This window comes from Oenanthe melanoleuca, chromosome 5 (genome assembly GCF_029582105.1).
Source record: "Oenanthe melanoleuca isolate GR-GAL-2019-014 chromosome 5, OMel1.0, whole genome shotgun sequence".
Classification (NCBI taxonomy): Eukaryota; Metazoa; Chordata; class Aves; order Passeriformes; family Muscicapidae; genus Oenanthe; species Oenanthe melanoleuca.
In genome coordinates this window covers 18,361,788-18,385,920 of record NC_079339.1, presented here as the reverse complement: position 1 = coordinate 18,385,920, position 24,133 = coordinate 18,361,788, and the positions used below count along the sequence as shown (strand labels likewise).

At 40.7% G+C, this 24,133-nt stretch overlaps 1 protein-coding gene across 2 annotated transcripts in view; it reads right to left on the bottom strand.

Annotated features, from left to right (window-relative positions):
• LRP5 (LDL receptor related protein 5) overlaps positions 1-24,133 on the bottom strand; it is a 131,187-nt gene that overhangs the window by 42,913 nt on the left and 64,141 nt on the right. For both annotated transcript variants that reach the window (XM_056492388.1, XM_056492389.1), the window contains exon 7: positions 23,535-23,706. In XM_056492388.1, the coding sequence (XP_056348363.1) occupies positions 23,535-23,706 (172 nt within the window). The remainder of the gene's footprint in view (positions 1-23,534; positions 23,707-24,133) is intronic.

Genomic DNA, 24,133 nt, shown 5'->3' with positions numbered 1-24,133 from the left:
GTTAAAGTAACTCAAAATCATAGAATGTTAAGGGCTGGAACATAGAGACATAACCCCACTACTGCACTTGTTCATGTCATTATCTTCAGGAATATATGGCATAACACTGCTGCTTTTTCTTTTCTTAAGCAGTATATCACGTATTCTAAATTAAACAAAACTATTTGCAGTCATATTATCAGTCTACTTTCCAATACTTGTACAGAAAGTTTTCAATTAATCAGAAACACATGCTTAAGCTTTATTTAAAACTGATGGATCTTCTGACAACAACAAAAAAGCTTTAAGGAATTACTGGTAAGCTGCCTGTAAGGACACATACAAAAATTCCAAAATTCTGCATGAAATTCCTGAAATCCTGAACTAAGACTAAAACAAAAAACAAACCAACAAACAAACAAACAGGAGGAAAAAGCAGCAGTTCATCTCAGTAACAGAATGAAGGCAATGCAAACTCTTTTCTCATTTCTTAAGGAATTAGAGACAAATCTATTCTCAGCTTAGAAGAGGCCACTGGCAGAAATGAAAGGTGCTGCAAGGGTATTCACAAAAGTCTCCTCAGGAGTCAGATACTCAATACTAGAAATCATACTCTACTGGAAAATTAGTATAAAAGCTGTTTCTGTGAAAACAGTTACATAATCAAAGAATGTTTCCTGAAAATACTTTTGTGTAAAAAGAAAAAGGAATCTTAGCATTTTTTCAGCCAAGAAAAACTGAAGTATGGTAATTCAAACAGTATTGCTTCTTCTCAAGTTAGTACCTCTAGAAATGCATATGAAGACTTCCAGCTCTCTTTGCTTGCTTCTTGAAGGGGATGTGAATACAAGAAACTGGTTCTCCTGGATCCTGTTGCTACCAGTGCAACACTATTTGATATGCCCAGAAAAAGTTCTTAAATTTCATTCTCCTCTTGCTCAGGTTTAAAAGCTACAAAAGCCAGTGTTGTCCCACAGGTATCTAAAAGAAGTGTTAAGTCTTCTTTCCCCCAGGTGAATGCTTGGCTCCACTTGAGGAAACTGAAGCCAGCAGTAAAGCTTTAAGATGGTTGTTTGCCTCTCTTAACATAGCTGAGGTTATAACTTTATTACACAACAGCCCAGCAACCTAATGATCATTTTCAGCCACTGGAAGGGACAGTTCAAGAACCTTTCCTACACATCAAACTTTGCAGCTTGTTCTCATTTTCTCCTCTGCCAGCACACGCCTTTCTGTGGCTGTACAGCCAGACAGACAAAGAATTTGATTCAGTATAAAGCCTGAAACTTGTCCTGTCCTCTCTCAGCTATAGTGCTGTGTGAATAAAGCCCAGGTGAAGCAAGGCAACCTAAGACTGAGCCACTCTGAAACACAAGAACAGCACATTCTTCTCTTGCATTCCAGTTTCAGACTTCCACAACAATTGAAGGTGTGAACTGCTTAAAATGACAGAAATATGGTAAAGAACTACATCTATTGGTCATTCATTTATTTATGTGGGTGTAATGCACACACACCTTATGGACACAGGTAGCTTGATTAGCCTAGGACAAAGCATTCACACTGTGTCCAGTGCCATGCTCCTCAGCACAAAAAGATGTGGATGTGCTGCTGCGAGCACAGCAAAAGGCTACAAAGGTGATTAACATCCCTCTTATGAAGAAAAGAAAGCTGAAGGACATGTGTCTGTTTAGCCTGGAGAAGGCTCAGGGGGAAATCTCCTGAATGTGTGTAAATACCTGCAGGAAAGGAGTAAAAAATGCTGAGCCATGCCACTTTTCAGCAGTACCCAGTGACAGCACCAGCAGCAATGAACTCAGACAAATCCAGGTGACATCTTCTGAACATCAGGAAATATTATTTCACTGTGAGACTGACCAAGCCATAGGACAGGGTGCCAAGGGAGGCTGTGGAGTCTCCATTCTTGGAGATATTCAGAATTTATGTGGTTTGGGCAACCATTTCTGTGTGTCCCTGCTTGAGTGTCAGGGCTGGGCATGACCTCCAGAGGTCCCTTCCTGCATCAGCCATTCTGGGATTCTGTGCCTGCTGTTTAATAAAGCCCTTTTAAGCTAAAAACCAGGGAGATGAGTGCTTCCCACCTCCACTATTTGCACTGCACCTTGCACTCTGTAAACCCCTTCACACTGTGGTCTCCAGCACACATGGAATCCATTGTGAACAGACAACCTGCCAGCTCTGAAAACATCAACACTGTTATAAAACAAGAAACTTCAACCCTGCTTTTGGCACAATTATCTTAGTAAGTCTCAAACATAACCATAAGAGGGAAAAAAAAAAAAAAAAAAAGCGTTTTTATTTTTTTTAAATATTGATATAATTAGATTAAGGGGGGGAAAAAAAGTTGCAGCGTGGCAAGTTACAGAACTTCTAATTTCTTTTCCAGAGTAAAAAAAAAGTACTTCAGAGCTTAGTCTTACAGGGTAAACTTAGATTTCAGATGTATTTTCAAGCATTGCTTAAAACTTATGTATAGTTAACAGTGTAAAATTTCTGTCTGGTTTTGCTATCTAGAGGTAACTACCACCCCACAGGAGTAAAGTCTCCCACATGTAATCCAAAGTTGCATCCTTCTAGATAGTCTTTGTAAGCATATTCTGAAGTAAAAATAGGTGACAACCCACTCTTGAAATCTTCTTTCTCTTCACAGCCCCACAGCTTTCCATACACTTGACAAAATGTTTAGTAGTGGAAAAGGAAGAGCATCTGCAGTATCATCACATATTACAGAAGATTTTTTGTCATATCTATGTGATTTCATACAATTAAAAAACCTCACTGTTACACATTAGAAGAATCTGAGGAGTTGTTATAGTTGGGCAAACCTGCATGCCACATGTCAGACTAGCATCAAGCATGTCCTGGATCTAAAAGTCATTTTGACATAGTAATGAAAAAAACCTCTTGACAACAACAGACTGTTACCAAAGAGAAAAACAAATATATTTCTCTCACTCAGTACTACATGGGTTCAGGAAACTCTTGTGATCATGAGTATCAGACCCAGCTTTTGACAACAGACTACTAGTTAACAAATATTTCTCATATACATTATTATCCTCCTCTTATTCTGCATTAATTTTAGGAAAGCACTTGCATTTGTTCTTCCTAGAGCTTGTGGTTAATGAAAGCAAATGAAATGAAAGCTGCCTTGCCTTTTGAATTATTGACAAAGCACATGACTGGGGGGCAGGGGAGACCTTCCTAACCAAAGTCCATGGTTTGGGTGGCTCCCAGTGCCCTGTTCATGGCAGATTTATGGAGACAGGAGTCTGCAGGCTCATGCACCTCCTCTATGCATACACACGTGGGCAATGCACAAGGGCTTCTCCTCTAAGAGGTCACTCCTTACAATGGAATAAACAACAAAGAAAAGAAGTGTAATATCTGATTTTAGTGTTGCAGTCACTGCCTTCTCTATGAGAGCTGTACTAAGTATTCAAGCACCTTTTTTTGGCTGTGTGGTTAAGATGCAGCCTACCTCAACATACCACAGCTAATATTCCTGACTCCTACAGCCAACTTTAAAACAAAGCAGCTCATAAAAAGGCTAGACAGTCTGTTTTAGCTACCTTCTGCCTTTTCATTTAAGAAGTCTGCTGCAAAAGCACAGCAGATACTCAGAATGAGACACTGGGCTGCATTCATAGCTCATGAGTATAAACCATTCCCTCCAGCCTCTCACTCCAGGGCCAAGTCCAGCTCCAAAGAGCCATGGCTGAGGACCATGTCTTGAAAACATGGCACCTGCAAGCATTAAGCTCACAGTACCAGCTGAAACATTGGGCTGTGGAGATCCCCCTCCATCCTTCACCACAGACCTCTACCAACCTGCATGGTATTTAAGTGATTTCTCATTTAGCAACCTCAGTAATTGCCAATGGTTTTTATTTCCATGATGTTGACTGGTGGCCCGATCCAGGTCCGGCACGGTGGCCCTAACCCAGGGTCACCTAACTCTCCACACCATGATAATCTCCACCAAGTCTGCAGGCCTGCAAATGGACACAAATATTCACCTTCTTTTCTGAAGTTGGATTTAGACTTTGGCTCAAACAGCAGGGCCCCCACACTTGTGAAGCATTCTAGTCCTGATCCAAAAAGGGCTCAGCATTCCTGCTTTAGCTACAGCTATCCTTTTAATCTCATACCTTGCACAGCACTCCTGGCTTTATGGTTGATGTCCCATTGACTGGAAAGCACAGAATGAAAGGGTGTGTTTCAAAAGCTTGGTCCTTAAATGTCCACCTGCACATCTGCTTTTTAGTCTGCTCATGTCTTATTTATATTTATTTATAATTTGGTGATAGTCATTAATTTCTACACACCAGTTCATCAGTTTCCCTTGTGCAGTATCTCCCACTGAGGCATTCCCAGTGCCTTCACCATTGCTGACAGAACAAAGGCAATGGGGAGCTGCAAGCCAACAGACTTCTACTCTGACACAGAGTGAAAAACCAGCACTCTTTCAACTGTGAGAGTTAATTCCCATCACCTGACTTTTGCAAAGAGGAAGCAAACTTGTATGTTCACAAACAAATGATGTGTGGATAGGCACAGGGCAATGGTGACCAGAGATTTAGTTCCAGAAAAGAGAAAATACCTTGTACTGCAGCTGCTCTGTGGTCCAGTGTGTCCCTCCCCAGAGAGCAGAGAATTCCCAAGGTAGCTGTGAAGCAGCAACAACTACCCTGGGTAGTTCAGAGCCACTGTCAGCAGTGCAGATGCACATTTTTTCTTTGTGTAGGTCTGAACTTAGATACTGGAGTTTTGCTGTATTTTAGACTCTATTTGAGCATGGCAAATGTGGTCACTGCTTAGAAATGGCTCCTGGATGGTTTGCAGTATCTGAGAGGGACCAGCAGACTGGTGCTTCTTGCTTTGGGGAGAAAGGAAGATCTTTTCCCCAGTTCATTGCCCACAACAGTCAGAACTGTGGGATCTGACTGTGCTGACCTTGCCTGCTGAGGGTCACAAGATCTTTCTCCTCTTCATCAGTCACTGCTGGTATGACCATGATCCACATCACACCCTCAGCCAGAGTAAAAGTGAGTTTGGTAGGGAACTTGTCACAGCAGAGCTCAAGGGAAAGGAGCAAAGCAGAACTAGGGTGACAGATGCAAAAGTGGCCAACAAAAATGAGCCTGCTAGTCTGGTTGGGGACAGAGCTGGAACACAGCCAACATTAAATATTTATTAATTAAAAAAAAGGAATCAAGAGCTAAATCACTAATTGCACCTACACTGTTAACACCATTTTCTCCAAATGTCATCTCTCATCTCTCCTGATTCTACAAATGTCTGGAGACTCACAAACCTCCTGTTTTACTCTGTGTGGAAGAAGAAGGATGACTTCTTCCTTTGTTCCTGCTACTGGCCACCTGCAAGACTGAACTAGTCTCTTCATTTCAGTGCTTGTGTCTCTTCCTCTCCCTCTTTGTTTTGTCTATTTAGCTATTTAGCTTTGGGGCTTTGTGGGTGGCTGCTTGGGTATTGTGCTAGGTTTGTGGTTTTTTGAGGTTGTTTTTGCTGTTTTTTAGATTTTTGATGTGTGTGGGGGGGAATGTGTTGTAATTTTTATTTGGCACTCTACTTATACCTTCAGCTCTTGGGAGACACTGACTGGGACAGAAGTTTGGCCTAAATTAAAATAAAAATGTTTAAAGTACTCTGGGTTTCAGAGAAATTCCAAAAATGTAACATGAATCCCTGAAAGGCTTCAAAGATAAGGGCAAAAATCAAGCTACAAAAAGTCATTTTAAGCACCACTTTTAAGCAGATCTTTAGGAAGAAGAGCTGCTGCATGCATGAGCTGCAGTGCCTGGGGCAATGGGACAAACCATGGGCCTGGGTTTAGTAACACTGGAACACCCACACACTGTGTTTTCAGGCTGTGACTGGCATCAGCAAGCCAAATTAAAAAAAAAATAAATAAAATTGAAATCTTCAATTTCTCCCTATCAGGAACTTTCTCATAAAAACATACCTTGAGTAAGGGCTGAGTTAGTTTCAGGATCTGGCTATATGTGTGTGCCTACGTATCCACACAGATAAACACACACACACATATTTATATATATTTATATTTATTTATTTATATATATATATATATATATATATATATTTCTCTGTGTGCATGTATGTGCATGTGTGTGTTTCTAATATGTTGTCAGAAATCCCATTTCCTGTTGGAAGATTCAAAGACACAAATAACCCACCCATGGGCAAATCAGTTTCATATTCTTTGCTTCTCAAGCCAAATTTTCCTGGTGATACATAATGAGATTTTACATTCTTTGTGCTTCATTGACTAATTAGATCAATGCAGGCTACTCCCCCTGTCCCTCCCTTTTTGTAGTAGGGACTTTCATTGCCTGTAGCTACACAAGTGTGGTTGCTTTTGCCAAATACTTGGAGATACTGCTAATGGCTTCATTTGAACTCTGCATTGCTGCATATTAGTATGGAGGAGGGTGGGTTGTGTATTTTAATCCATACTGTGATTGCTTTGATGTTGTTTGTAATGAGGAATATGGGTTTATTTATACATATCAGAGCTGTTATAGGAATTTGTGCTTCCCAAAGGATTAGATTTCCACTATCAAACAAAACACAGTGTATACTTAGAAGAAGGGGGAGGCTAACTAGAGGTCAATTTTCCACTCACAAACTACAGTGCTTAGCCTCACTCTCAGTTCTTTCCATCCATGGGTCCAAACACTTTGCACAGAAAGCTATCAGCTATCCCCACCCTGCATGCAGGAAAACACTCAGGACACCACCACACACTGCTGTAGTTCACAGGGATGGGTAAGGCAGCATTAGGGAAGGCACAGGAGCCACTGCTGCCTCCACATTGACACTGCTGCCACACACACATTTCAAAAAAAACACACAGGAACTACCAAAAATAAAGGCATAAGTTTTACATCCTTGACAGATGGTGAATAAGAGGGCAGAAAGGATGAAGTTGAAGGGAAGGGTTGGCTGAACATGTTTTTAAAAGGAATACAAAAAATTTAACCAAGGGACTGTGTATGGCTCCTGTTACTCCTTCTTATTCCAAATGCTGAGACCACAAAACTGCAGCACTACTATTTTCTACCTTCAGAAGCTCAAAGTCAATGTACAAATTATTGCAATTACTTAATTTTGAAATTAAGCATTTATGCCAGAGGCAAAAATGAAACTATATGTCCACAATATAGAAAAATTATATCCCACTGCTAATCTCCAGGGTCAAGTACTTAGTGCCCAACACAGAGATAACTGTTCTGGAAAATAAACTCACCATTAAATGAAGTTTCTGACACAGCTCACTCCCATGTAAATTTAAGCCTAACTATGCACCAGGTCTTACTGTACAAAAGCCTGGAAAATAAATCTGTCTTGCTAAACTGAGTTTTGCTTCCCTGCTGCAGGGGCTTTTATCATTTCAGCTTCACAAATTCCTCTTGGTGTCATTTAAATATTTACTTTTAACATGAGGATCTTTTAAAATTACAGTACCTGCCACTTACAAGGGGAGAAAGACCTTCGCAGAATACTTTGTGGACTCTCTAGAGCTTCCTCCTCAGAACATATCTGCTTGGGGTGTCTCTTCTATTCAATGCTAAGTTTTGACCAATTTAGTTACTTTTAATATATTGGTGGAAAGAAATTCTGAAGGTGAAAGTAGAGGGGAGAGAGAGCAACACTGCAGGTCTGGTAGAAGAGGCACAGTGAGATACATGCAGAACTGTGGAAGGAGAGGGCTCACAGACAGTCCATGGGGAGCCAGAACTGTGCTCTGCTCTCAGGGCTCTGTGAGAAAGCATTTTCCTCTGAGCCAGGAGCAGCACATACTTTCATCACTCCCCAGAAAGCTCCTGCAGTTGCTCATTTATTCAGGGAATGCAAACACCCTCTGAATCAAACCTCACAAGTGTCCATGCTGAGGTGGCACAGTGCCTCTGCAGCACAGGGAAAGGACAGACAGACCCCCCCTGTCCCGTGTGCCCAGCACTGCCACAGCCCCAGCTGACCCCTCTGGGCTCTACCTGCTGCACAAAAAGCTTAAGGCCATGTCTGAGCCTCAGCTCTCAGCTCACTGGCAGCAAGGATGAGGGGCCAGGTCACAGGGATGCTGCAGAGAAATCTGTGTGCCAGCACAGGTACAGACTCATGGAGAACCTCTCCCTGGTTTTATTAAACAAGCCTGAAAGCAAGAGAGAGCATCCAAACAGACCAAAATAATGAAATTCATACACCTAGATACCAAGTTGACTTAAAAGAACAGCATTTTTAGCAACCATCTATTGGAAATGCATGGGGGCTTTGAGCATGAGGACATGGGAGGAGGCAGCCACTGTGACTACAAAAATATCAGTTTCCTGTTTAAATCTGGGGCTGCATTTAGACTTGATGGCTTATCGTCTGAGAAGTTTCTCTGGATATAGGGAAGGTTGGTTTGTTTGTTTATGTTAAGGATAACACAGTTTCCTGACTTGGATCACAGTGTTTATATTTGCCAATTTCATGTCAATTGTGAGTAAAAAAATCTACTAATTTACTCAAAGACTGCCTGTGGTGAATTTGTTCAGTACATCCAACCCCAATTCTTTTTATAAAAGAATTGGCCATTTCCACACAAAAAAATACTTCAAATTTTGGGAATGCTTGGACTATGCAGCTGTTATGCAGTAAACTATTAGATACTGAGAGGAAATTCCTCTCAAAAAGGAAGCTGAAGCTGGTTTGATCATAGATAGGAGACTTCCCATGACCTTCCACTGCCTGTATCTTTATGTCTGTGTCAGAGTTCCAACTCTATGTTCAACACATGAGACTCTTTTTTACCCCCTGACCATGAACAGCTTCTCTAAGGAGCTGTCAAAAGAAGCTGCAACACAGACACAAAAATAATTGCAAAAAGCTAGGGTGAAAACTTTAACCCACTTATTTGGAAAGATACCAGGATGAGAAGTTGACAAGTGAGATGCTTTTGGCTTGTCTAGTACTCACCTCTCCAAAGGAGAAGATATCTGAGAACTTATTGAAATGAATTTCATTTTACCCTTTGCTGTGGTCTCTAATGGAGAAGCTCAAGCTGATTTATTTTAAATCACCAAGGCTGAAAAAGACAGTGGTTCTTAAGCTGATTCACCAATGGATTTGTCACTCAAGAACTCAAAGATGAACAAGGACCTAGATGTTATTGGAATAAACTGTTGGAGTCTCATATGCTGACATAAACCTGTCAGATGTTAACAGCTTCAGCTTCACTGGCAATCTTTTATCTTTTGAGAATCATTTGTTATATGTTTTCAACTTCTTTGTCAAGAACCAACTTTAACTTTGCACTGACAAAGCTGTTCTGTGCTACTGGATGCCTTATTACTGTCATAAAGCCAAACTTCCAAAAGCCAGGAAATAGATAATGAAGTCACAAGCTGATAGGATCTTTACTGTGTTCCTATAAATGCTAGCAGCCAGCATTGATTTTCCTTGTAGCACAGTCAACAGGTAATTGATAACCATGAAAATGAAGGGAAAAAAAAAAAAAAAAAGGACAGTTGTCCTGCAGATCTCAGAAGCAGAAGACAACAAAAACCATGGATGAGAAGCTCTTGACCACACAGGGATGACCTCAGGTGCACTGGTTCTGTGGAACCCATGGGATTCCTCCTTCCTGTGAACTGTCTCCACAGTGGGAACAAACACGGGACAGACAAGGTACAACTGTCCAAAGGGTGTTACATTCACACCAAAAGGAAACCCTGTTCATGCATAAGCACCACACAAAGTCCACAGACCCACATTCCATAATGACATGACTACAGAACCTCAAAGACAAGGAGAAGATGATGTTGCTTTTCTTGCCTGTATGGCCATGCCAGAAGCAAAAGGCAAATGCTTCTACCAAGAACAATTTTTCCATTTGGTCTGCTGCTGAATCCTAAAAGGTGGATTCACAAGATCAGAACATTAAAAGCATAAGTCAAACCATACAGAAGGAAGAGCAGAGACCAGAGGAGGGGCTGTGGCACTCTGCAAAGATGTCTTTAATCTCATCTGCTGGCAACAGTAAGTTTGCATTTAGGTAGCATTTCATAAACCTTAAATTAGTAAAGCTTTAACAAGCTGGAAAACTCTAACCCTCTTCCACTGCAGGGGCACAAGATGCTGAAACACTCAGGCAAAGGTCTTGCAGCAAGTCAGTACAAGCACCACCTACTTTTGTCCCCTGGGGATCTGCTTTATGCTGGAAGATTTCCCCAGTGCAGCTCTGCCAGAAACACCCACTAGCAGAGGAACATCTCGTACTGAAGGCAGGAGGAGTGATGATAACACAAGTGCTCTGAGCAAATGACCTTCCTGGCCCTCACACAGGCTGAAGGACAGGACTTCTTCCACACTCCTAACCTTCCCAACTCCGACCATCTCCCAGCAGTTCACTTAAAGTCTCAGTTTAATAATCTGTAAAGTTAAGCAGGGAACATCACTGCCCTTCACAAGAGCTCTTCAGCTTTGTAGAACTGGGTGGTGCAAACTTTAATCCTTCACTAAATGGGAAGTACTTATGTTCCACTGCCTCACAAGACACTCTAGAAAGTTGCTGCAAAATACAGTAGAGCTTCCTAGGGGAACAAATCCAAGGCTGGACCTTATTAAACCTCTGCTAAACACAACCAACCTGTAAGGAAAAAAACAACAAAACAAAACCCCAAACCCAGGAGTCTTGCAAGTATTCCTCTGGGAGGATCTTCAGAAAGTTCTGGATCTGACCTCTGTCACCTCCAAGATCTCCTAGGGAATCTGGCATTAATTGCTCATTCTCCTGTGCCCAACATTTCTGAATCACTAAGGCAACATCACACCTTAGGCAGGTTTTTCCATTTCTAAGTAGGAATTCAGCAGGGCAATGTACATTTCTTGTACTTCTTTCCCAGCCTGGATTTGCAGAAATTTCCAAAGCACAGCACAGCCTTCAGGAGTAACTTCCAATCTAAGCATAAATTCACAGTCACAAGATTTTCCCAGCTGCATTGGGTTCTACACAAGCTGTCCAGGCAGTGATAAGCTGAGTGTTGAATATTTGCTTAAGTTGACATTATTTTTGTGGGAGCTGTGCAAACAAATCCAAACAATTCTCTTTTAAATGCTCCTGACAAATATTTCACTTGCATTTTATCAAAGACACACTTCTGTGCTTTCAGTCCAGGTCCTGCTTCATGTTGCTACATGCAGGGCTCTACATTCAGCTGCTGGTTTCAGCTTCTCTTCAAACCATTTTTACTGATTTGATTTAATAATATGCCACCCCTTAATACTCTGATCAGACAACAGACTTGGGGAGTTCTGCTATTCCCGGTGAGGATGAACCTGCACCAGAAATGTTCAGAAAGGGTTATACAGTTAGAACAAGGCATATGTAGATTATCCTGTGCTGATGTATGACAACACCATTTATCACTGGAAAGCACAGAACTGCTTTTCAAAAAAGAAACACAACTACCTTCCCTTACAACAAAAAAAACCTGAGACCTGCCAAATCACCAGTTCATTAAATGGTTCAAGATGCCCATCTCAAAACCATGTAAGAGCATGGGCTCCAGGTAAAGTTAAAGTCATACTGCTCCACAGTGAGGTCCCTCTAGTGGCACTGAATGTCACCCATCCACATGCCACAGGCAAAGTGGATGACACCTACACTGCCACAAAGATGCACAGCTCCCACTTCCACACTGTGTTAACAGAACAGGACCATATGCCAGGCTGGACAGCAAATTACAGGGAATATTCCTTCCTAATCCCAGATCCTGCTGAGCCTGCAAACACATACAAGGCACACCAAATACCTTTCAAAAAAGGATTTTCTGTATCAGCTCAGACAACAGTGTCATGGCTCCAGATGTGGCCAAGGTGAATAGATCTTGGTTACACACAGAAACCTTCTGGTTCCTACAGGAATGCAGCTGGAGCCATGGGAGGTGACAATTCTGCTACCTCACAGGGTCAGACTGAAGAAAAGCAGAGCAAACACAAAACCAAAGGAACACAGAAGGATTCGGTAAAGACAGGGGTAAAATAAAAGCCTGAAAAAAAAAAAAAAAAAAGACTGAAATATTAATATACTTGACAAAAAGGAGGCCAGTTTTACATTAGAAGCAACTACCAAGGTCCTACAGATGTCCTTCCTGGAAAGTTTCTTTTTGCCTTACATTTTCCAAAAAAGTTTGACATTTTAACAAGGAATAAAATCAGATCCATAATGAGGAAAAAAATGTACTCTGTCCTTGCCACCCATTTTAAAAATCACAATGTTTAACTTTTAAACACATAAAATGATCTTACCAATAAACTGAAAAAGCACATGATCCAAAATTTCCTATAATCATGAACTAGTGGACAACATAATTAAAAATAAACAGTGCAATATTTGATCTAGGAAAAAATGCCTTTTTTTTTTTTTTAGCTGGAAAGTAACTTGAAGTCAAGTGAAGAACCCAAAGGCAGCTCAGATGAGTAACTGGCAAAATATAACTTGAGCAATCATTTGTCTTTCTAAACTAACAGCTCTGTTCAAGGGGATTTATAAAGGTAAAACATCCCATGAAGCAAAGTCAGTTCAAATTAAGAAGCAGGAGAAAATTTACTGTAAGAATATAATCTAAGATGGGAACAGTACCAGGCAAATTTTACAGCTGTGAGTGGATGTAGGTGACATCTACAAGGTGGCCTTAAAATCTGGACTGAAGTCAGTAGAGGCAGGGCAAGATGAAAAAGAGCCCACTGTGCTCTTGCAATGGCTCACAAGAGGTTCCTGAGGGAAAGCAAGGTGACAGAAATACCTACACCAGCTGCAAATGCAAGGGGACACTGGGGCCCATCAGAGCTGACAATAAAGCCAGACAATAAAGGAGACAAGGGAAACACAGAGCATCCCAGACAGAAACCAGAGCACAGACAGGACAAAACGATGAAATGACAAGGATCAGGATGTCCCAATAGTTGGAATCAAGAGAAGGAAATGACCAACTGGACTATGTTTCTCTACAAAGTTTGTTATTCACTTGTCCAGCTAGGAAAATCTCAGTTGAATGACACTGACCATCAGTTCTAAGCTAAGAAATTTACAATTTAGAAAACGACAAAGAAATCAAACATTACAAAATCTCTCATCTCCTTAGTCTGCTTGGCAACCACTTAAAAACTGCTTTCCTTCTTGCTGAAGAGCACATTTCTTTTTCTGCTTTTCTTCCCTTCCACTGGAAATGTGAACAGGACCAGCATCCTGCTCCCTTTATTTCCTGCCTGTTCACTGCTGCTCTTGTTTTTACATTAGCACTAATGCAAAAACCACTGCAAACCACGCACAGGCTGGGCTTTAAAAATAACAAGGTATTTGTCAAACTTTTAATTCCTCTGTGAAACAAAGGAGGAAAAAAACCACTCACACAACTAGGTTTCCATAAGTAATGGAAAGAGCAATGCAAAGAATCTACAGACCCATTCTTTAAAAACTATGAACAGGGAAAAGAAGACTATGAAAAAGGCTGCCCTTGCTTGTTTTTTGAAGGTAGGAGAAAAAAAAAAAAAAAGTGAAACAAAAGGTCTGAGGAGAAAATAAGAAGCAGCTTTCAAAATAACACCACACAAAACACCACTGTGTTAGGAGAAAAAAGGGGAAAGGGTGGAACAAAAAAGGAAAGGAGAAAAAGAAAAAAAAAGGGGGGGGGGGGGAAGAAAAAAGGGGTGAAAAAGAAAAAAAAAAAGCCAATCCAACAGCTTGAGTGCTAGGATCTTTAACACTGCCAACTCACAAACCTGTCAAACATTTTCCTCCCATCTACTACGTGTCTCTCTTCAATACTACAGTCCTGAAAGGGGGAGGCAGAAGAAAAATGACTGCACTACATTTACATAACTGCACAACACGGGAGATTTATCAGCATTTTTGAACAGCCAAATCAGCCAAACAAATTGTCTGCAGAACTGCAACAGTAACCTACTGGAGCTCCCACCATCGGCAACATCACAAGTGTGCTGGGAGAATCAAATCTTTTATTATAAAAATCAATCACAATTCCCATTCTGTTCCTTGATCCCTCAAAAAAAAAAAAAAAGCCACAAAAACCTGAGTGCTGCTAATTTAGCCTTCTCACTAAAGAATGAATGCCAGATAAAAAGGGAGCCGACAGCTGGCCCAGAGCCAAAAAGAAACCTTTCAGGCACAAAAATTGCCGAGAACAATGTTCTGCACTCAGAATTTTCTTACGTGCAACTCTGTACAGACAGGACAGGCATATCTGGCAACATGGCTAAGAATATACATTTATGATGGAGTACACTGCCTTTTAAAAGGAGAAATAAATTAGAGATTAACGCCTTTTATGCAAGCTGCAAGGAGAAGAATTCCTGGAGCAATTCCATTCAGCTCAAGGAACAAGGCTCCTTTCAAAAAGTCACCCTTTAACTGGGAAGGGCGCTTCTTTGCAGGGAGCCTGAACTGAGAAACACGCAGCTCCTTGCTTGCTATTTATAGTCATTCAGGCAGTGAATAGCCTCATTCCAAATGCCACAAGGCATACTCACAACCTTTTATTCCAGAGACCTGATTTGTGTTTCATTTCAAAAAGTCCAGCCTGATGAGGGGGAAGAAAAAAAAAAAAAGGGGGGAAAAAAAAAAAAAAGAGGGAGGGAGAAAAATGGCAACGGGTCTTGCAACAGAAACACTTTTTCCCCCCAACTTTTTCTTTATGAAGCTGGTGCTGAAGAGTGTGGAAAAGAGGGTGGGATTTTATTTAGAAACCTTCCCCATGGGAAGGGAAGGAAAGTGTGAGCTTTGGAAGTGGATGCACATTTACTCATTCAGCACTGAATGCCAGTTGCCCTGCAATTTAAGCAAGTCTGGGGGAAGGAGAAAAAGGAGTGAGGGGTGAAAGCATTTCAATTACTTGGCTTTGAAGACCCTTCTGAATGAGAAAAAGACAGAAAACACTTGTCAAATGCAAGTTCAAGTGAAAGCCACTTGTGCCAATGGAGTGTGCAGATGGCTGTGGGGGTTCCTCTGAACCCTACCCGGGCCTCTATTATGTCTTTATTGCTCACAAAAAGGCCAGGGTCACCTTCAGTTTAGAATAAGTTAGCATCCTTTCCCACAGAATGACTCTGGTCAATCAAGCCAAGCAAAGGAAGTCTTCCTTTGAGTGACTGCTATCCCATCAGTGCACTGAAGAATTTTTAGAAAGGATAAATAGACACAAAAACCTTTGGTCTCATCCACACCACCGACATTTATCAGGAAAGTTTCCCACCGCTGCAGGCAATCCTGGGAGAACTCGGGTGCTGTCATGTATGTCTGTTAGATTTCTCTCTCCTTAGGATGATATGAGTCTAAAAATGGTACTGACAGCTTTCAAAAGTCCACTAATAAGATGTGGCATGAAAAGCAAGTTCCACACCTTTATTTGTAGTGTGAGCTCCTCAGCAGCATGGGAACCTCGCCAGGCCAGCCCAGCACACCAACCTTCCTGCTCCTTACAGCATCCACTTTTCACGTGTTTCACAAGCAAAAATTGCAGAAATCTGTGCTGGCAGGCACCTGTGGTACCATCACCTGCCCTCCCAGCCTTGCTCAAGACAATCCAGCTGTAACATTCCAATATGATACTCTGTGGTGTTGTGAAATATCATCACTAAAGCAGATGGCCTTAAAAAAATGACTCAACAAAGCTGAAATAGAAGGCTGGAACTTGTATTTGTGGCAAAAACATTTCTGTATTCTTCATTTAAGAAGTTCACACCTAAGGTCACTAAACACCAAGAAAGTGTTCAAACAAGAGCAGGGGGAGGACTTTTTTCCCAGTGAAAATTTAGTTCCCAAATTATGGAGACAAACTGTGTATTGGCACAACTATCTTCAAAACATCAGAGAAACAAGCCTCTTGCAACACTACTGTAAGACAGTATTCATGGGATCACAACTCCTGGGCAGCAAAATTCACCTTCCCTCTAGGATAGAGGTAAGATGGCAAATTCAGCATTTTTCTTGGGAAAATACAGAAGAAAGTAGGAAAATGAAATCATAATAGGTAACAGTATTTAAAGGAAATCACCTAAAGCTATTGGCAAACAATATAGCAAGTAACTTCAAGAAGGTTACCAAGTTAAAACCTCTCAACTATCCTACCTGGTAGTCTGAATAGTCTGACAAACTCAAAGTTGCTACAATTTCCACAGAAGCCAACTTTTTCTCAGCAATTGGAAAAACACATACTTGTTCTGTGCTAGGATATAGACCAGGTTCTCTAAAAGGGGGGCTCATTTCCACTCTGCATAGGTGCAGAAGCCTTTGTACCACTACACACAAAATTCCTCATTTAAATCCAGAAAGCTGATCCCAGCAATGGAAGTAAAGCAGAATTCTCTCCCTAGCAAGAGGAAAAGACTGATTTGCTATCAGATAGCCTAAAATAATTCTTCAGGGAGAAAGGAGAGCCCCAAACATGTCAAATTCAAATAATTCTCCAACTTTGTAGTTTAATACATCCTCAGGATTTCCTCTTGATAAATATGGCAAAAGCTGCTCATACAGAAGCAATTTCTGAGCACTCCACAAAGACCAAATTTAGAAGCTGCCTGTCAGTTGCTTCTTTTTTTAGTTGTCCCTTTAAAAGAATAGTACAAAACAAAAGAGTTCCTGGATAATTACACAAGATTTAGAGGTTTTTATGGCAATACAGCAGCTCTAATAAATCCCAAATTGTTATAGATTGATGTAAATTCCTACTGGTAGGCATTTCAGTGTGGAAAGACTCAAAGGAGTATTTAAACTGGCAGTATTTAATCTGTGTATTTTTTCACTTTGAAGCTATTTGATATAGCAGCAAGCAGGGCATACAAAAGTTTAAGAGAATCTCTGATCAAAACTATCCTATAGAGTGATCTCATTCCATCAAAACATTATTTGAGAGTTTTCTACCAGTGCATGAAGTGACATGATTAACACAGGCCACACCATCTCCTGTATCATCTGTGTGGGGCAAGAAGTCCCTGCTGCAACTGCTTCTACACAATGGGGTTTTGCTGCAAGGCTGGTTTTGCTCCACTTCTTTACAGATGAGAATTTCTGGTTATTTATGATGCTGAAGGCAAGGTCAACTAATTTGAACTTTGCACTTGGAACAGAGAAGCAGAACTCCTTGATGTTTTTCAGTTCCTGAAAACTGGGGAAGGGGGAAAGAGAGAAGGCTAATCCAGTATCTCAGCACAACCTCCATGAAAAAAATTCTCTTTACTACAGAAAAGATTTGCCTTTATTGTGGAAAATCCATTTATGCTCAACAGTAGCCCAGACAACAGTCTTCACTTCAGACACATAGCTGCCTTTTCCATATGCATGGCCCAGGCTGTGAAGAGGAGAACTGGCATCTTGAATTTGATTAGCAGTTAGTTATCTGGGAAATCTCAGCATAAGGAATCAAGAAGGTGCTCATGGCACCTCATGCTGCCAAGGAGACAAGGTGCATACCTTGAGAACTGAAGCCTCCACACCCCTGTCCACTGGGCTGCTGCATTTAAGAGAAAAGATGATAAAGACCAGACTAATTGAGGACAGGTTATCATTCACCTGCAGAGGCACTCCACCCTCCCTCCCCATCCAATCATCCCATCCAGAAGAACAGAAAAAAATTTTCTCAAGAAAATTTTTGCAGAAGAATGGGAAGTTTTATGTACATCCCAGAGCACTACTGAACACAGGATGGAACCAGCCACAGTTTGGATGTGTTCCTTAGTATAAACACTTCCTTCTTCAACACTGTCATACCTGTCACTTGCTCAGGGCTCAGATACAAGTTCACCTGGCAGCTAACACTGAAAAGGGACAGGAGGAAATTCACCTCCATAGGTTTATCTTCTTCCCTTCGGTCAATGAGTCTGCTCTGTGAACACTTCCTTTCTACTTAGCTTAGAGCAGAAAGGTGTGACCCTTCTGTTCTCATCTAAAGCATCTCATTCTGTGAAACTGGATCTGACTTCAACAGTTCCCACACTTGGCAAAAATCCTCTGAGAAGTAAACAAAGCTCATGTGGTGCAAGGAATAAAATACCATATTGAAATGCCTAATTAAGCAGTAAGCAAAACACAGACAAAATTAGAGGAGTAGAGCTAGAAGGCTCTATGCTCCTGAACAGGATATGTGCATTGTTTGTTGGCAGGTAGAGGCTGGCTATATTTCTGTGTTCCAGAAGGAGGTAGTGTCACATCAGGAAATCCTGAACCACAGATCAGGGTTTAGAAACATGTAACAGACTCAGAAGAGTTTAAATTCACTGAAAGCCATTAAGATCTGAAATCACCAGTCTGACCTGCTGAACACTACAGATGATTGTATGTCATCTCAGCAGTCTGTTCCACACTACAGACTGGTGTGTACAAGGCTGGACAAACTGCATCATTTCTGTGACAGTAAATTAGTCAAGAAAGATCATTCCAAATATGCATGAGCAGAAGATTCATCATTGTAGAGGAATTTGAGAGTCCACTCACATCCCTGGGAGTCTGAACTGAGGTGCTTACTCCTCACCCCAAATCTGGTGATGAGTCTGGGGTTGCAAGCAGAACACAGGCAGATGAGAGAGTGGGGATTCTTGAACAAGAGAGAATAAAGATCCCCTTCCCCTGGATGCCAGCTTTCTTTCTTCTTCCTACAGGTGCACACCCCTGTGAGGCCTGATATGATTTAGTAGAACTAAAATTGTTTTACTCAAAGATAGAGCTCTTTTCCCTCCCAGAAAGTCTGTGTTCTATCCTCTGGGAAAAGCAAACATGACTGATTTGTCATCAGTCTTAAAGCCTAAGAACTGTACAGAATTCACAAAATCACAAGGTTGGAAGAAACCTTCAAGATCAAGTCCAACACATACCTAACACCCCAAATAAACCATGGCACTGAGTGCCACATTTTTTTAAACACATCCAGGGTGTCTCCACCACTTCCCCAGGCAGACAATTCCAGTGTTCTATCACTCTTTCCATAAAAAAAACAATCCTGTAACAACATTTTAAGGTAGTCCTTCCTCCAAATGACTCCTCCTATTCTACAGTAGTTATGTGGTCCTGGTGTAAATCTGGTCCCAAGCTCATCAGTACAGATTATACCCCTGCAGAAGCTGAAAAGAGAGTTGGTTATACACCAGGTCTTTGGACACTGCTACAAACAGAGCTCTCATGTGATAAAAGTTTGCTGAGCAGCTCCCTTCAAGCAAAACACAAAAATCCCCATCCACCTACAACAGCATTCATGTTTGCTGGTTCCTCAAGCTAAACACAGAGCACTGCAGAGGCCTAACAGCTACTTCAGATTAATAAAAGCACAGTGCATATAATGCTCACAAACCACACAGACAATCCCCAAGAAAAAGCATTGCACACATGTCACTCCCCAACTGCACCTTAATGCCAGTCAGGGGAGCAGTAGAGCATTGCAAACAGAAAAACCAGAAGTGGCAGCATCCAAAGGAGCTGCAGGAATCAGTGCTGAACAGAGCTATATGAACTGCAGGGATGAACATGAGGTCTGCCAGCCCAGTTCTGGCATGTGCTATTCAACATTAACATCTTGCATGCCAGCATCATGTGATCCACATCCCTTCAGACACGTAGCACCTGCAGGTGGAAAGGATGTGATTTACTAACTTATCAGAAGTAAAAAATGCAAGATATAGAAAAAGTATAGGAGATACATATCTCATTCATCTAAGGACCATAGCATAAACTTCAATTAATAACATTTTTTGCCACATTTTTAAATTGAATTGAATTGAATGTCACTGAAAAGTTTCAAAAAAACCCCACTGACATTAAGACTCCCTCACTATTATAAATCAAAGTTATTTTATTAATGCACCTGCCTGTTTAGACTGATCTAAGGTTGTAGATCTGTTATTTCAACCAATGCATTCCTTATTTCTATATCCATTTAACTTTTCTGTTCTCATATATTAGTATAAATATGCAGTGGGGGAATTACTTAGATTAATATAAGTATAAACTAGGTCTTCTGAAATGCATTCATATTTATAGAAAAACAATGCTTTGAGTTTTTACAGCTAATTAGCATGTGGCAATACATTTATATTAGTTGTTCTCCCTGTAAGATTTGCTGTTTCAGTAGTAGTTTATTACATTACATAGGTTTTTTAATCCTTTGCTGAAAAATGCAACACACACACACACACACAAAAATCTATCACTAATGAGAAAATGTCTAATGTATAAACTAAATACTGCATCTTTTAGGTCAAATAACTGGAAAACAAAGTGCAATATGTGAAGTATACTTGGAGTTGTTTAGAAAAAGCAGCATTAAGTTAGTTTAATTATTATTTTTTCTCCCCAGTACAACTAACTTCTACAAATCCTACTCCTATATTTAAGTTGTAAATTGTTCCTTTTACAATATTATGCAGAGTGTGGTCAACAATACACTAATTATAAAACCTGCTTCCTGAAAATTCAAGGGCAGCCCACACAACTGCACCTTGGAAAGAAATTTCAGTGAGCTCCATGACCATCATCTGGTGCTAACTTAAACTTTAAACTTAAAAAAACACCCTACAAACTTGCAAAGACTTACTGAATGTGATATGTCATTGTGTATGTGATAGTTATGTGATTGTGAAGCTCCCAGAAAAAAAAAAAACAAGGGACATTTGTCAACAGAGGGGAAAGGGAAGAGGGGAATGAGGGGAATACTTATTCTGCTGAATACTTATTCCTAGAATATTGCACAAGCTCAACTAAAAGCATACATAATGACAGGCAGCTGAAAATTTCATAATTGCTCATTATGCAACTCTACCTTAGGCACTTTAAGCAAATACTGGAGAAATAATACATGGGAAAACCTGGCTTGCCACAATTTTTTTTAAAGGAGAATTAGGAAACTATACACGTGGGCCTTTGCTTCTCTCTCTGCTGGAACCCTGTAATCCTTATTAATCTGCTGTTTGTTCCTGGAAAGTAACTTTTCTCTGTCAGTAAAATCCAAAGTTCAGTTGGATTAATCCATGCCCTTTATTTGTAGCTGAAGCTGTGTCGACAAACACACAATTTTGACAGACAGGACTCAAAATTTGCTATCTATTTTCTATTTGCCATACTCTTTGTCAAAGTGATGATCAAAAATACACTTAAAACCTGGGAACAATGTTACCACAGGGTGCCAAATTTGCAGCAAAGCCCCGTAGGCTCCTGTCACACAAAATTTTGACAAGCCTTGCCAAGTGGTTTCTTCAGGATGCAAACTGCTTGCAAAGTGACTGAGCCCTTTGTGTCACAGCTGAATGCTGCAGATGGGAAGGTTAGCACAGGGGTTTTGACAGGAAAGGGTAACTGCTGTTTTCACCCTGTGGAGTTCTCCAAGCACAAATAAAACACAGTCTCCTGGTGCAGGGTGATGCCTGGTACCCTCAATAGCTCTGCAGAGTTTGTTTTCTAACTGAGGAAGAGTGCACCCAAAAATAATGTCACAGTGTGTTACCAGAAGTGAACAAAACCACCCCTGAAACCAACCAAGCAACCCAGGGGCATTCACAGGACATTTCAAACCCAAGGTCCAGGAAAAACAGGACAGATGCCTCCAGCCTATCAAATTTCCAAGCTGTACAAAGTTCATTCACTGTTTAAGAACTTTAAATTCAAACAGGCCTTCCCAGTGAGAGTAAGATGACTCCCTGCAGATCTAAAATACCAGAAACCAGAGCAGAATACCAAGCAGAGATAAACACAGATATGCACAAGCTATATTGACTCCTGTGTTTTGTTCTGTGTGGAAAGCAGTTGAAGGCATGCCATGTGATGAAAGCAATTCTCAATTACCATCTAACAGCAATTTGGGATCCCATCTTCAGCACAGACAAGGCAGCACAATTTCCTTGCCTTCTGCAGCAGAATGCAGCTGCAGAGCTCAGCTTTCTGAACTGTGTAGGGGCAAAATACTTCAAGACTTTCTTTTTCAGAAGCACTCAGCACAAACCTGAACATTAAGACGAAGCAAGAACTCTCTCCTTGCAGTGTAGCAAGAGAGTAAACCACCCAAAATATCATCAGCTTTTTTTTTTCCTTTTGCTACCTAATGAGCTACAAAATAGTTAGAGCTTACTATTTACCATCCCATTTATGCTGGTTCTAGGTGATAACAGAAACTAAATTTATCCTGTAACATGTTTCAAAGTAGTTTTAGGTGTCTATTGCGAAAAAAGAAAAATCCCAGCTGGGTCAACTATAGTATAAAATACAAATATGCTTCCTGAACCTGAGGTCAGCTGATTTTTGTTTCTGACTAGCTGTAGATGCAACATACATACATTCAGAACAAGTCACTGGGACAGAGTGGCTGCTACTAAACTGGCACGTTCTTGGCAACAAAACACAAGCACAGGAAAATGAGTTTATGCTGAATTACTCCAGCAGCAAGTGAAACTGGAAATGCCCCACTTCAAATGACACACAGTGAGGTTTTGTGTATATTAGGGCCAGTACAGTAGCATAAAAAAAACTGAGTGAATAAAAAACCTCTACATTGGTTTCTCTGGTTTTCCTAGACTTTGATGTCAAACCAAACAGAATTGCTGGATTTGCTGCCTGACAGTGAAGTGAGACAGACTGAACAGATTGCTTAACCCCATGAAACACCAGGCATAACTTTCACCACAGCTATAAAAGGTGGCATCTGGAATGCTCCCTGTCCTGCAAGCTGAAAGGCAAGGGGAGACAGCATCTCTCTGGTAGTCATCAAACTCAGTATTAGCTACTGCCAAATCCTGAAGTTAAATTTCTGGAGCTAGCAGACAATCTGGTTTCCTCTCTTCCTGATGGCAAAATCTTTAGAAAGTGGTAATTCCTCAAAATCTATTAATCTAAATTATTTATCAAAAAATGTTGCATATGCTACTAGCCTAAACAGCACTAAAACTCAATTGATTTCACAGGCCATGACCAAGGTAGAAATTTCCCTCCTCAACTTCAAGCACAGTCTGCCTATACTGTTTTCAAAGCAGTAGCTACATTAAAAATTACTTCTTGTACACAAATCTGGATACCACATAATCATTAATATCCTGAAATATGGCTTTCCAGGGCCTTCATATTCACTGGCTCCTGTACATGAACCTTGTACTGTCTTTTGCATCCAGCAATTTTAGATAGCAGCTCCAAGCAACAAGCCAAAACATCTTTTAAACAAATTTTACCTGAGTGTCCCAATTTGCTGCAAAAGCCTCGGGTAAAACCTGTGATTTCAAGCAATTAAATTACACTTGGAGCAATGTAGACATAACAAACATACCTTTTCTTGCAGAAATTTTCTGAACCACATGAATGTACTTCCTTTCTTCTCAAATATGTCTTGTTATGCTAAATATCATTTTAATATTAATGAAACAACAGACTCATCCAAAAATGGGTAAATGTACCCAAGACAAAGCTGCATATGAGACTACACTTGTTTTCTACAAATGCTCCCAAATATGGCTCTGTTACTCACCTCAATTTTATCTGTTTTTGCATCTCCCCAGTAAAGCTTGTTTTTTTCAAGATCCAGTGCCAAGCCATTAGGCCACCCAAGGGATGTGTTCACCAGAACTCGCCTTTCTGAGCCATCCAAATAAGCACATTCTATCTTTGGACTTTCACCCCAGTCTGTCCAATACATGTAGCTGTAAAAAAAGAAAGAAAAGGGGGAACAGTTAACACATGCAACAAGCAAGACAAGAGTTAAGCTCTCTATTGCTTTTGAAAGAATTTGCTTTCTGCTTCCCCCAGAGCAGCAAACAAGCAAACTCAAACTGTAATCAGCGTAGACAATATAAAGTTTGAGCAGTAAATAAATTAAATAATGAAAATATGCAGTGGCCCAATTCTTTCATAGTTAGGATCACACTGAAGATGCAGAGAAAAGAAAATTCAACCAAACGCTCAATGTATAGGTTCATTGAAGAACACTATATTTAGAAGTCACCTTTCATGTACAGTTATTGAAGGGATGAATCAAGGGCAAACCAGTCGTTTCCTGAATATCCGACGAATGGTACACACACCATCCTGCAATTTGCTTTCAGTGTCAGGAGACCACAGGCTGCATCC